Raw genomic sequence first — 13,269 nt, forward strand, 5'->3', positions numbered from 1 at the left:
TAATTGATTTTGAAGTAGTAACTGTTGGGAATGCCTATCCCCGGTAAAACACACCAGACACACAGAAACCAAAACATCCTATTACCATATCAAAGGGGCAAGCGCCCTGCTGCCATCTATGTAAACCAAGGAGCCACTTTTGATAACACACAGCATTTAATATAATGTAAATTTATTACCTCCCGTTCAGTTAATGACATTAAGTATGCAACAACTATTATCCTTTTAGGGGAGGTATTGTCGCTTCATCGTCATACAGAGATGCTTCCACTGCAGGACGTGAGACACAGACTGAACCAAATCTCTGCCAACAGAATGTACGATTGAATTCTGTTCTCCTTTTTATCACGGGAGGTGTTTGTCTGAGTGATAAGTCTCTTGCTGTAAAGGCTCAGTCAGGAGCTCTTTGCAGTCCTGATATCAGTCTCCAGCACAGCATGGAGCTCAGCTCTGGCAGGAAGCTGCTTACCAACAGAAATACCAATTACTGCACACTGCATCATGACGTCTAATGGGCCTGCTGTGGCAGAGAGAGATGCACGGGATGAAAGGCTTGTTGCTATTTCTCTCACTGTGAAACCTGTATCAGAGCTTCTTCTGCAGATTGTTTAGACAGTGCGGTTTAACAGGATCTGATGGTGATACAGCCTTTGAAATGGTTTTTATTATGTCATGATCTTCTTTCAGCTGAAACACTACCCTATAAGCCTACATCTGCCGTCAAGTGATCATAAACATGGAATTAAATTACCATATTTTTCGGACTATAGGGCGCACCTTACTATAAGCGGCACCTACAAAGTTGTTTTAAAAAACTGGAAGCCTACTATCGTCACAGAGATACTATTGCTGGTATCTCCGCCGCTCTTGGTTTTCCTTAATAAATCTGCTATTAAAGACACAGCCCTGCGTTTCCAACCTCGAACGATGGATTCGTTCACGCTGAGCGTACGTGCAGAGGCTCTATTTTCCTCCTGTACCACCAGATCGATAGCCCTCAACTTAAAAGCTGCATCATATGAACTTCTTCGTGTTGTTTCCATGATGAGGGAGTGTGAGTTTGAAAACATTTCTCTGACGAACCTGCTGCTAGCATGTGCTTGTTCTAAATGAAAATTAGCACTTTCTTCTTTGATTTCCAATTTTGACTTCCAACGATTCACTTCCTGCTAAAGAGCCCCCTGGCGGTGGAAGAAAAATCCACAGAAAAGCCACACCGTGCTGTAAGCCGCATGGTTCAAAGCGTGGGGTAAATGCAACCACTTGTTAGCCCTCCGCCTGACTGACAGTTGCAGGTGGGCTTGAAGACTTCCTGGACATTAACCATTTAATGTTGGTAGATCCTTTTCGGATGCTGTTGTGTCTAGAAAAAGGACCCTGCAGAACAACAATGAGTTCCTTTGGTGGAAAAATCAAATCAGGAGATTAAATACTGATGGAAGGGTGGAAAATGACAAAGGAACCAGATTAACTAATCAGAGGAAACAAAGACCAGCTGTGTCAGGAGGAAAACAGAGAAACTGAGGAGGAGGGACTAATTAACTAAAAAAAATTAACTAATACTCAAAGAAACTGTTATAAATTCAAATTTATTAGGAACAGAATGCAAGAATAAACAAAGAAACAGAACACAAACAGATGGGTGAATGTGGAAACACATTTCTAACAGAGAAATTAGATGAGTTTGGAAAGACTCATGCAGCATAATAAAAACAAGGAAATAATCAAAACACAAATGAAAATTCCAGAGAACCCTTGGATTGTGACATATGTAGACTGATAATCAAAAGCTAAAAGCTTGATGAATAAAACTAATCAGTTGGAAGTTATGAAACTGCTGTAATCTTTGCAGCTTCTGGAAAAAAAATAGACTCAAAAATCTGTTTAAATGTATTTTTTGTGATGTTTTCTTTAATAACCAATTACCACCAATGTGACAGGGAAGAGGACCTGGATTCACAATCAGCTGCTGCAGCTTGGAAGCATGCAGAGTTGCCCCTAGCAGAGACTGTGTGACATTTTAAAGATGCAGGGACATCCTGAGCAGCAGCCATTTCCAGGTAGGAGTGATGAAGCAGCGATGGAAGAATGTGTGGCATGACAGAAGAAGTGAATGGCAAATAATAAGATTTTCTTCCTCATTTTTGCATATTTTGAAGTAGTGTTCTGTTTTGGCCTTTATGTTTTAAGGTTTTCTCCTCCAAAAAAACAAATCAAGAAAATCTTACATTAAAATCTTGTTTCTTATTATATCCACAGCAAAAAGAGAAAACATAAGACTAAAGAGACACCTTTTGTGACCAAAAAACATCAGTGCTTTTGTTTATTTTTTACAAAAAAAGATATATTTGGGTATTTATCAACCACTGTTGACTTTGTCAGCTTTGGTTGTTTTTAAAACTGCTCTTTGGATAAATATTGACTTGACGTCAACAAATTTAATTAGGATTTGATGTGATAGATAATTAATTGCATGGTTTTATGCATCAAGGATTGTTATTGAACTAACCAAACTGTTCCGTCTTTTCTTTAAGCTAAAGATGGATTCTTTGGGGCACACTTCTCTGAGCTTTGTACACCCAGGGACTAACATTTTCTGCCTATTACTTTCTTTAAAGTATGTCAAACTCATTCAGATTGTACTGAGAAGGGGACTTGTGTGGATATGTTGCAATTTAAGCCATAACATTTCACCTCTAACCTTCATTATTGGAAGGTTTTGGGATAGTTGTAATAAAAAAAAAAATAAATACAAGTGGGTGCAATAGATTGAGCCTCCTGCCCTAATATTGTCCCAGTAGTCAGCTAGTTAACAGTCATCCTTATGTCAGTTAAATGGAGAATCTGACTACGACCTCCAAGGTTGCCCTGGTAACCGACTCCATGGGAATGTTTAAAGTAAATCTGTGAGAAAATACATTTTCAGAATGTAAATTCATGAGAAGACTGGCATTCATGATACCGATCAAGGCAGGTGAAAACAGCACATGTTGAAATGTCAGCGTTTCTGTCTCTTTCATTCTCACTCAGGCAACCTTCCTGTTCTTTGTGAGCAGCTGGTTTGTGGGATGCCGTGGCAGGCAGGGCTGTCACATCGCAAAGGTTTGGCAGGGTGACACCGTAAGGGCCTTCAGGGCAGACCCAGAGTCTGGTCCAAGTCTGCATGTAGGTGTTTTTTTGTTTTTTTTAGGTCTATAGCAGAGCAAAGTAGGAGTTATAATGAAGCTAACAATAATCGGTGCAATACTGCATTTTTTTTTCTCTTGTATTCATTATTCTATTTCTGGTTGATTGGATTCACAACAGATCTCGGCATTGACGAGACAGCTGTTTTAGAATTTGCATTCTTTCATTTGGATCTAAAATTAGGCTATTTAGTGTTTAGTGTTTCTTTGTTCAATAAATTGAGTGCAGGCTACATAGGAAGACTATAAACTGTAATTATTTGCCATAACGAACACAATAAATCAATTTTTGCTCTATTTGTCATGATTTCTACTCAAAGGAAAATCCACTCCGATTTCAGCTGGGCAGAAAATTGCTGGTAAGGGGAAAATTTGAATCGTCTCAAGCCTCCAGTCACACTGCACTCAGATTTGTAAATGCATGTGATTTTTTTTTTATTTTTTTTTTTCAGGGGGGTGAGGGGGATGCAGCTAATTGAAATGAAAGCTAACTGGGTTATCACCAAGGGTGCAGATGTTTGACATTTTCACCCATCATTCAACATCTCAGGAGCTTGGTCCAGCCACAGACTTATGATTGAGAGCATGACTCAACAACAGATGCCTTTGCTCCTTTCCTGCTGCCTCTCTGTTGATCCTGTTCATTTCCTTTTTTCCGCTCCACTGTCAGGGACTCCAAGTCTGTCTTGTGTCTCATTTACATCTAAAAGAATTAGAGAATCAGGCACTGAGAGTGTTATTTAACAGTACTGTAACAAGCAAACCTTTGAAAATTACTCAGAACAATTAAACATAACCACATTTTATCATGTTACCGCCACAAAATAAGTTAAGTAGTAGTATAATATCTGATGAAATGAGAAGATCCCCTTGCAGTTTGCCACAAGAAATGCAGGGGACACAGACAGCATGTGGATGAAGGTTCTCTGAACAGATGAGACCAAATTTGACATTTTTGTCGGGAATGCAAAACGCTGTGTTTGATGGAAAACTAATGCTGCACACTATCCCAACAGTGAACCATAATGTAATGGGAATGTTACTCTTCAGCAGAGACAGAGAAGCTGATCAAAGTTGATGGGGAGGCAGGCAGAGCTAGATACTGGACAATCCTGGAAGAAAATCTGCAAACCACTTGAAACTGGGACACTGGTTTTCCTTTCCAGCTTCGTTGATGTCCTTTCCATCTTCTCCTTAAATCAACCTGAAGTAAAAGCAAATCTTATGTAGTGTTTAAGGGACACTACCTCTTACTGCCGTATGAATGCACAAAAATAGAATGTGTTAAATCTGAATGCCTACATCCAAATGCATATTTGCATATTTGTTAGTAGTTGCTCAAGTATACAAATATTATTGTGGTTAAATTGCCAGCTCCTCGGTGGAGCTGTGGCGTATTTGTCAGCTAATTAGCAACATGAGTTAGTGCTTCAGCAGTTGGGACGGCGCCTCACACACAGAGTGAGGCTGATGGGCGCAGCGGAGCGTCGGTGCTGCTGGTGGCTTGGGAGGGAGAAAGAGAGATGCATAATCTAAACCAATGCTAATGAAGACATCAGCTATCTTATTCAGAGGCTCGCTGCCTGTCAAAACCGGCTTTATGGTGTGAATAAATTGCTCAGACAACAGAGAAACTGAAAGACTCAGCTGGAACAGTGAGGAATAATATAAATTAAAAAAAACTTAAAACATTTGTGACTGTAAATACACAATTATCTCACTTCTATTTGTGGTGATGTAGATTTTATGGCATCGCACAGCTATTCAAATGTCCAGATCGGAACTAAAGAAAGCAGCAAACACAAACACAGATTGGTTCTGTTTGTTTGATGGATCTGTGTGATTTCAGCATTGAGCTGATTTGTGTCATCTTAGTCTTTCCCTGCATAATTTGGCTGTGATGGCAAATACAGTAATCCACAGTAGCTGGAAAAAAAAAACCTGGCTTAAAGCAGCAAAGGCAGTGCTGGAGTTTGTATGCCTTTTTATTTTTCAGTCTTCTTTCATTGGACTTTCTTTTTTTACTAGGGCAAAATGACAGAGGCAGGACCAAAAAAGAAGAAGCTGGGATAGCAAAGACTGAGATATTGGTCTACAACATCTATTAAAATAATTAAATGCTGCCATGCAAGAGACAAAACTCATTACAACCTCAAAAAAGTAGGGCAGAATTGTGAAGTAGAAAATTACACATGGTTTGACTTTTTTTTATTTTTTTTTTTTTACTAAAAATCTAAAGAGTAAGGGGTGGATTTGAGATCAGCACATTTGTGTCAAAACTATGCAAACTCTTGCTCTGCTACAAGTTTTCTGAAATGCATCTCAACCAAATTTCTGGCCTTTTGTCTTAGCAAGATATTTCTTGCTCAGTCAGACAGCAATTTTGAAGTTTTGTCATAGATTGTTGAATGGATTTAGCCTAGGACTTTGTAGACTGAAGGGGTACCAGTACATTTGGAAAATCAGTACAAAGACAAGCTTCAATTATTTATTTAATTATTTAATTTTTTATTATTATTATTATTTTTTTACATTTTCCTTTCTTTCTGAGTCCTGACCCTCTGCTATCACATGTAATCAAAACTAAATTATCTGCAACATTACTCTTTTTTTTTTTTTTTAACATGATGAAAGTCAGAATACCTTCAGGAACAGGCCAACCAGCCTCTTGCACTTGCACTTGCAGATGGATTTCCCCTGACAGCCAACATTTGTTGTCCTGCTCTGATACAAGAGAAAGAATGAATGGTTCGGAAGCCGCTGACATTTTCCTCTGCTCTTGTCCCTTTCGCTAAGAGGCCTCCCGTTTGTGGCAGCTCTGCCAGAATCAAAACAAGATAACATCAAACTGTGCACAAACAGTGTTGGATCGGCTTAACTAGTGTTTTCCCATTTCCCCACACAGGAGAGTTCACATGAGCGGCTTCAGTCAGAAGTCACGGTTAATTTTGTAAAAAGTTCTGCTGCAGCTAAAATCTCACACATCCTTTCAGAGCCCGCTGAAGTTCTTCATATATTGTCGAAACAACAAACTTTCCTGCATTTTGTTCAGATTTGATGGAATACAAGTCTTCTGAAATGTGTGACTGTAATGTAAGACAAGCCGAAAAAGAACCAGGGACTCTTCATAATTTTGCAAGTCTCCATAGTGTTGCTGTATTTAGGTCTGGGAAGTAACTCCCATCATGAGTCAGCTGGTATTCACACTTTTCACATGTTGTCGTCAATGTCATGCCTTCGCTTCTAGTATGTTATTATTCCTGCATGATGCTATTGTGAATTAAAACTGTTAACAATCAGAACAAGCAACACAGGAAGGCGTCGATTTCATGCTAAGAGCTTCAGCAGTTTTATAAAAGAAGCGCAGACAGGTTGTTATCATTTTATCAACTCTGGAGACTTGCGTTAAATCCCCAAATGACTAATCTGTTTCGTGTTTGTCAGCTGGATGGAAATATCTTTCCTGTCTTGTTAAGCTGTGTGGCCTCTGGAGACCAGGCAAGATGGAAGGAGAAATATGCTCAATCAAGACTCAGTTTAGCATCGTCGCTGTTTTTTTCATCCACCCACCGACAGAACAAAGACAAAAACAACAAAATGAAAAATCGGAAAAAAGGATGGCAGCAAAAAAAATAAATAAAAAAGATGTAATGACATGAATCTGTTCATGCAGCGTGATAGAGATTTGAACACTTGTTTTCTCTCTGAGAAAGCGTGGCAAAAAATGCCAAATTGATGAAAAATTTGAGTGGCAGCATGGGCATGTACACAGGTAAATGTAAAAGATGTGTTCACAATTGGGTCATCGTAACAGGAGGAGCACAGACAAAGCAGATTCATTCAGTTTTCAGGCGCGTAGTTGCATCTGTGAAGACCAAAAAAAATTAACTTTTTTGAGAGCTCCCATGACAGCGAGGAGAACAGGCTATTACTTCATATTGCACCATTTAAGGCTGTTTTTATTTTGGACTCTCAAGCTCATTCTTGTCACACAGCAGCAGCAGCAGCAGTCCTGGGGGATAACAATCAGGACTCAACAAGGAAAAGCAGATGGCTCTGAACAGTTTATGGAGTACTCTGAATTCATGAACTTGTGTGTTGTGGCGGAGTTCGACAAATGAAGTAATACTCTTGAGTGTTTGCTTGAACAAACCCGTCAGTCATGCTTAGTTCTCTCTCCCAAATGCCATTGTTTGAAATGGCATTTTCTTTTAGAACAGGAAGATGCTGGATTATAAGGCTTTTGTTATAACTTGTATATATGATCCCATGTGTCCAGATGTAGGCAATTGTGAAGAGTAAGCATAAAACAACAAAAAGCTTCCTATAAAAACGACATATCCAGATTTTCATGAAAAGTTTCTGAGTCTACAGCATGGCAGTGGCCTCATGCTCATCTTAAAATAACAGAAGTATATGAAGGTGAATATGATGTGTTTTTACTACTTAGTTATACACAAAAAGTTAAAAAAAAAAGAGAGTATGGTTAAGTTCAAAATACCTGAGTTTTGTTGGCATTTTCACAAAAAGAAAAAAATCTAAAATTTGTGGTCTGCCTTTGCATTTAGCCATATTCTGTCTATGGTTTGTTCAACCTCCGTTCACTGAAATTAAAACTACGAGTATTTTGACTTTATGTCTCTAAAAGCCTCAAGACACTCAGATTTGTGCCCAGTTTTCCATGTAAATAGCTCTAACGCATTCAGATTTGACAGAGAGCATCTACAAATTGGAATCTCAATGTCTTACCTCACATTGTGAATTATGGTTAGGTCTTGACTATACCTGGGTCATTTTAAAATATAAAAAAGGGTTTGATCTAAAGCATGGTTGTCCAGTTCCAGTAGTTAATGGCTAGTTAAATCAGAGAAATATATATATATAAAAATTTTAAATCCTTGGTTGTGTTGACTGCCTATTTAGGGTCATTTGAAGAAACTTTTACTTGTTCTTACCCATGAGTACTTGTGCTGAGATACTTGGTTTGCTTCCTGAAGCCACTGTGGTCTTTCCAAATCTCCTTGTGTGGAGATTTTTGTTCTTTCTTGTGTTCTGGCCTGTATTTGGTTAAGGATCTTATTAGCTTTGATTCTTTTTTCTTTGATCGGCAGATTCATTTGCTCTGGTTTAGTCCGCTCTGTTTTCTGTTTTTAATAGTCACCTTCCTTCAGATTCTCAGATGTGTTTCTTCCCCCAGCTTCACCACATGCATCTGCACAGGATATTTTCTGTTTCCACACCTTCCCACCAGATTCTTCATTGTCAGTTTCCTCCATGCCAGTTTTCTAATTGCTTTGCTTTTCAAGTCAATTATTCTTCAGGTCTCTCAGACCAATTTTAGTGTAAGCTACAAGTAATAGTTTAGAAACAACTCCAAGTAGAGTCCATTTAGTAATAAGGTAAAGTCAGAAGGCAATTGCACAGGAATTTACTGAGGAGTATCAGCGAGAATAGGCTGAAAACAACGGCACACCACACATTTTTAGATAATTATATGCTGGTGTTTAAATAAAAAAAATATTATTTTTTTTACTTACTTACAAATATTTATTCACTATTCTTTTAGTGCCAGCATGTGATAACAGTGTTTGTTAAAACAGAAGGAACTGAAAACATTTCATGGTTGGAGAATTTTAAATGAGATGGAAAAAGTCAAGCTGGAAAACACTGGCTGCTTTTCTGTGATTACAGAGCGTGAATCCTTTTATTTTGGGAGTACAACAGCGCCATCTAGTGTTCATAAAATTATGGAAGTCAACCAATAGAAACTGCAGCTTCTCATTCACGCTAAGAACGTTAGGAGTACTTCTAGACTGTTTCATTTCTTTTAGAGTAAAAGCAGCATCAGAGAGTAAGATGAACCTATCAGGAAGCAGGGAGTGGATCTGAGTTTAAAAAAGAAAACCTGGGTGAGTTGAGGTAAGAGAAAGGAGCACACCTGAAAGGCAGACTTTCAGAGTTTAGCAGACATGTTATGTAATTTGCGCAGATGGCAGATTGGGGGTTTCTCCTCTCTGAATGTTATATCACTATGTCTTCCTTGCACATATTATGCTCTATTTCAGGAGTCTGTTTAGGCCAACCTTTGGTTGCTCATGTTGGCAGTGGTGGTGTTTGTCTAAGATGTGACTTGGACTGGTCACTGTTGAACTAAGCTTGACCACATATATGTCCATAACCAAAATATTTTTTGAAAAGTGAAGGGTTTTTAAACTTCTCTTATTGCCTTTGAATCACATTCAAACCACAAACGTTATTAGAAGATTCTGGAATTTGCCTTTGACAGAGGCTGAGGTTCGCCTTCCAGCAGGACAACAAGAAGAACTGCAGAGGAAGGGTTTTAATCTGAGGTTTTGCATAATGCATCATTGACTAATATATTTGCATTATCAAGACGGATATTTCAATTAAACATATATGCCAATGCCAAGTTAACTTTCTATAATTCGATATCAGTGGTAAATAACTAAGCTATTACAACTTTTAATATGTGATCGTGGACAAAGCCAATGCTGTCTGCAAATGTATCTACTAGCGGTTCAATCATGTCTTCGACAGAAGAAAATCTTTGCTCCTTATGGGTCATGAAAGTTCAAGAGAAAACGTATTTCACTAATTTTAATTCTATGTACCGTACATCATATATTTTGCTAGTATCAGATTACCCAGAGCTTCATGGAGGATGGAGATGTTCTGAGAATGTTGCCTTAACGCAGGACAAGATATCTAATTATTGCTGAGACATTTTAACTGATACACCACATGATGGCGCTTTGGGAAAAGGTTGTTGATCACTGAAAAGAAAGTAAAATAGTTAATACTATGTTTCTATCAGGTAGTTCATCTAAACCAAACAGACAACTTCCAAAACAAAACCTGCCTGACATGTAAATCAGCTTTGCTTCCTGTAGCTACATGTAGGACTTTACTGCATTCCTACATGTATATAGGCTGACATTGTTTTCTTCGTTGAAGCTTTATTTGCATCAGTGATGGTAAAACGTTGGATGGTTAAACTGTCATTTAAGTTAGATCTTTGCTGTATTTGAATTGAGATTTAACATTAGATTTACTGGACATGTTTTTTTCTCAATACAGAGAGTTAAGAAATTTATTTTTACATGTTTTGCATGTGGGTAAGACTTAAAAATTGTATTTCTTCCTGCTGCGTTTCTGAAATTTACCTGGACATTCAGATAAATAAAAAACAAAAAGAAGAACATATAGAAAAACACTAAATAAAATAAATGTTTAAATGTTTTTTAAATGTTGATCTAAACTATATCTGTGGCCCCCTTTCTGAAGAGCATAAAATAAAAGGGGTGTGTCCAGGATTCCTTTTTCTCATTGACAGACTTGAAGGAAAAGTCAGTTTATCAGTCCCAGCTTGAAAAACTATTTTATCACAGCTTTTACTGATGTTCAGTCAGCAACGTGGGGCAGAGCACCAAGCCGATTATGTGAAATCATATGTGGAAAGAGATCAGCAGAGATAATAACTAACCCAGTTACTTACCGGAAATATCCATGGGTTTAGTAAAGATGGCCATTACTGATATAGTACTTTGTAAAATAACTTATTTTATTATATTTTTCCATTTTACAACTAGAAACGTTAATGTTAATTATTTAGATTTATTGTGATAATTTGTACAATTTTTAAGGAGAAGAAAAATGGTCAAATGTTTTTTTTTTGTTTGTTTTTTTATATGAAAAGTGTGGCATAGCTTTGTATTCAGTCACAATCTTTTTTTTTTGTTTGTTTTTGGAGCTTTCAAAGTTTTTTCTTCTGTAACAGCACTGAATTTAGTTGACAGCCAGCTCCGGCAGGCCATAACCAGAGATTGTGGACCACCAGAAATGGCATTTATCTGATTGTATGCAGTCACAATCTCAGTCATCAGTACAAATGTGCACAAATCTTTGTCTACATTCTGTTCATGTACAAAAAACAACAACAAAAAAAAAACAATTTCACAATTGTGGTGGTTCCATTTAACAATAACTGAAATAAATATTACATGTGAATAGGCTTGTTCATACAATAAATAATTAAAAGTTATAGCAAAGACAGATGCAAAAAGATCCATAAAATATAGTCTTAATTGAGTCAAGGTGCTAAAGCTTATCATCCATCATCCATAAAAGGAGACATTGACGTCTTAGTTTGGGTTTGGCTACATGTGTGATGTTTTGGGGAAGTTGTAGTCTGCTAGATTACAGAAGAGCTATGGATTTAACAGAACTTTTTATGAACTGTGCAGTGCTGTGAGAGCTCTGATGGTGCCAGCTGCATCCTCCTCCTTAGTATTGTTTAACATCTGGCTATTGATCACGTGACTCGTGTGATGTGAAAAAAGTGTCCATTGCAGATTTGAAAAATACATCCATTTACATAGAGTCAAAAGAACCACCTCATCTTAGTGTAAAACCATTTTATCAAAAAACATGAATTGTTTCAAAATTGGAGCATTTCCGTTAAAGAAACGTATTTTTGTAATTTCAATTTGTGCAATTTTATGGTTAATAAAAACACATCTACTGATTCATAAGATTAAGGTTTTTTTTGTTGTTTTTTTTTCTTACTCTGGAACAGTCACGTCTTTTTTACCATTCAAGGGTTGTGCACTGAATTTAGCTCAGCCCATCTTTAAATCCACTCCAACCAGTTTTTCTGCACCAGCTGAAGAAAATCATCCTCACAGCATGATGTCACACCCATATTTCAGTTTTCCTTTAAGCATGGCATGTACTGTTTTAGGATTCCACCATAGACAGTGTGTAGACCATAAATATTGATTATTGTCTCATCTGACTGAGCTGGGATTGTCTCGAATAGCCATGAAAACCGAATTAAAATCTTCAGTCCAATTTATTAAGCCGAATGAGTGATAACTTTGTTTTGGAACAACAGAGAAGAAATAGTTTACTTACAGCACTGGTCCATCACCATCCTTCTTAAATGACACACAGAAAATGACCCGAACAACAGTTTCCTTTTTTAATTGCAGAAAAGCTATGACCTAAAGATGGCATTCTCCTGTGAAGTCATTTCCTTTAACTTTTGTGTGTATGTATATGTATGTGTGCTCGCGCACGTGTGTGTGTACGCATTCATGCAAGCAACTAAAAGAGACAGAGGAAAACACAGGATCATTTATCCATAACATGGCCAAAGCAGTTTCCCACTTGAACTGTGGATCTCTGCATCTCCTCCAGAGTTACTCTATGTAACAGATCCACTGAAGCTGTTTTTTTTTTTTATCTTCAGATTAAAAAGAAAAACCACAGAACAAGCTCTTTGTGTAGTTTCTCACATTTTTATCTTAAAATAGAAAATCAAAATTAGAACCACAAGTATAATTCTCTCTGTTTAATATGCAATAGTTATGTGGTGTCCTGCTATTTCCTAGCAAAAGAAAATGCAATAACTAAGCTATTTTACTTTCTCATACATATGGACTAATAGAGATGTGGTCAGGACAAATAGGGCAGGGAACTTAATTATTGACTTTGATTTGCTTGCCACACCTTTTGCAGCACTCCAAGTATGTTTGCTATTACACACAACAAATGAAAGCATTCATTTCCCAGATCACATGGATTTGTTTTACAGTTACTGAAAAAGGAATGTGGCTTGCTACAAATAAGCAAAATCGTGGTGTTACTAAAATTTGAATTAAATCTATAGCTAGATCTTTTTAAGTTGCTGCAAAAGTAGTTTTTGACCAATGTCTTTCCTCCTTTCTGAGGAAAATAAAACCTAAAACAATGTGGTTGCATCTTCTGGACACCCTTAACCTCATACTTTGCTGGAATTGAAACGACTTTTGATTTCAGTTAAACATTTGTGATATCTAGATAGGTGTGTAGCAGAATGCCACTTCTTAACTTGGCAATAGTTTCACACACTTCCATGCAAAAATGAAACGTGGAAGTGATTCACTCTATCAAGTGTGTCTCCTGCAGATTTGTAATTGGATTTAGTTCCTGTGTGAAGATTAATTTCTTTTTGTTGATTTTGATGCAAACCTTTGATTCTTGTTCTGCAAAAAAGCTCATGGTCCTCTTCCTGTTTGCTGTT

General features: G+C 37.4%; 1 protein-coding gene across 1 annotated transcript in view; it reads left to right on the forward strand.

The window, feature by feature from the left end:
* klhl6 (kelch-like family member 6) overlaps window positions 1-13,269 on the forward strand; it is a 39,064-nt gene that overhangs the window by 1,483 nt on the left and 24,312 nt on the right. Inside the window, exon 2 of the mRNA XM_044131300.1 lies at window positions 1,941-2,060. Within this exon, the coding sequence (XP_043987235.1) occupies window positions 2,027-2,060 (34 nt within the window). The 5' untranslated portion in view covers window positions 1,941-2,026. The remainder of the gene's footprint in view (window positions 1-1,940; window positions 2,061-13,269) is intronic.

This window comes from Gambusia affinis, linkage group LG11 (assembly GCF_019740435.1).
Source record: "Gambusia affinis linkage group LG11, SWU_Gaff_1.0, whole genome shotgun sequence".
Lineage (NCBI taxonomy): Eukaryota > Metazoa > Chordata > Actinopteri > Cyprinodontiformes > Poeciliidae > Gambusia > Gambusia affinis.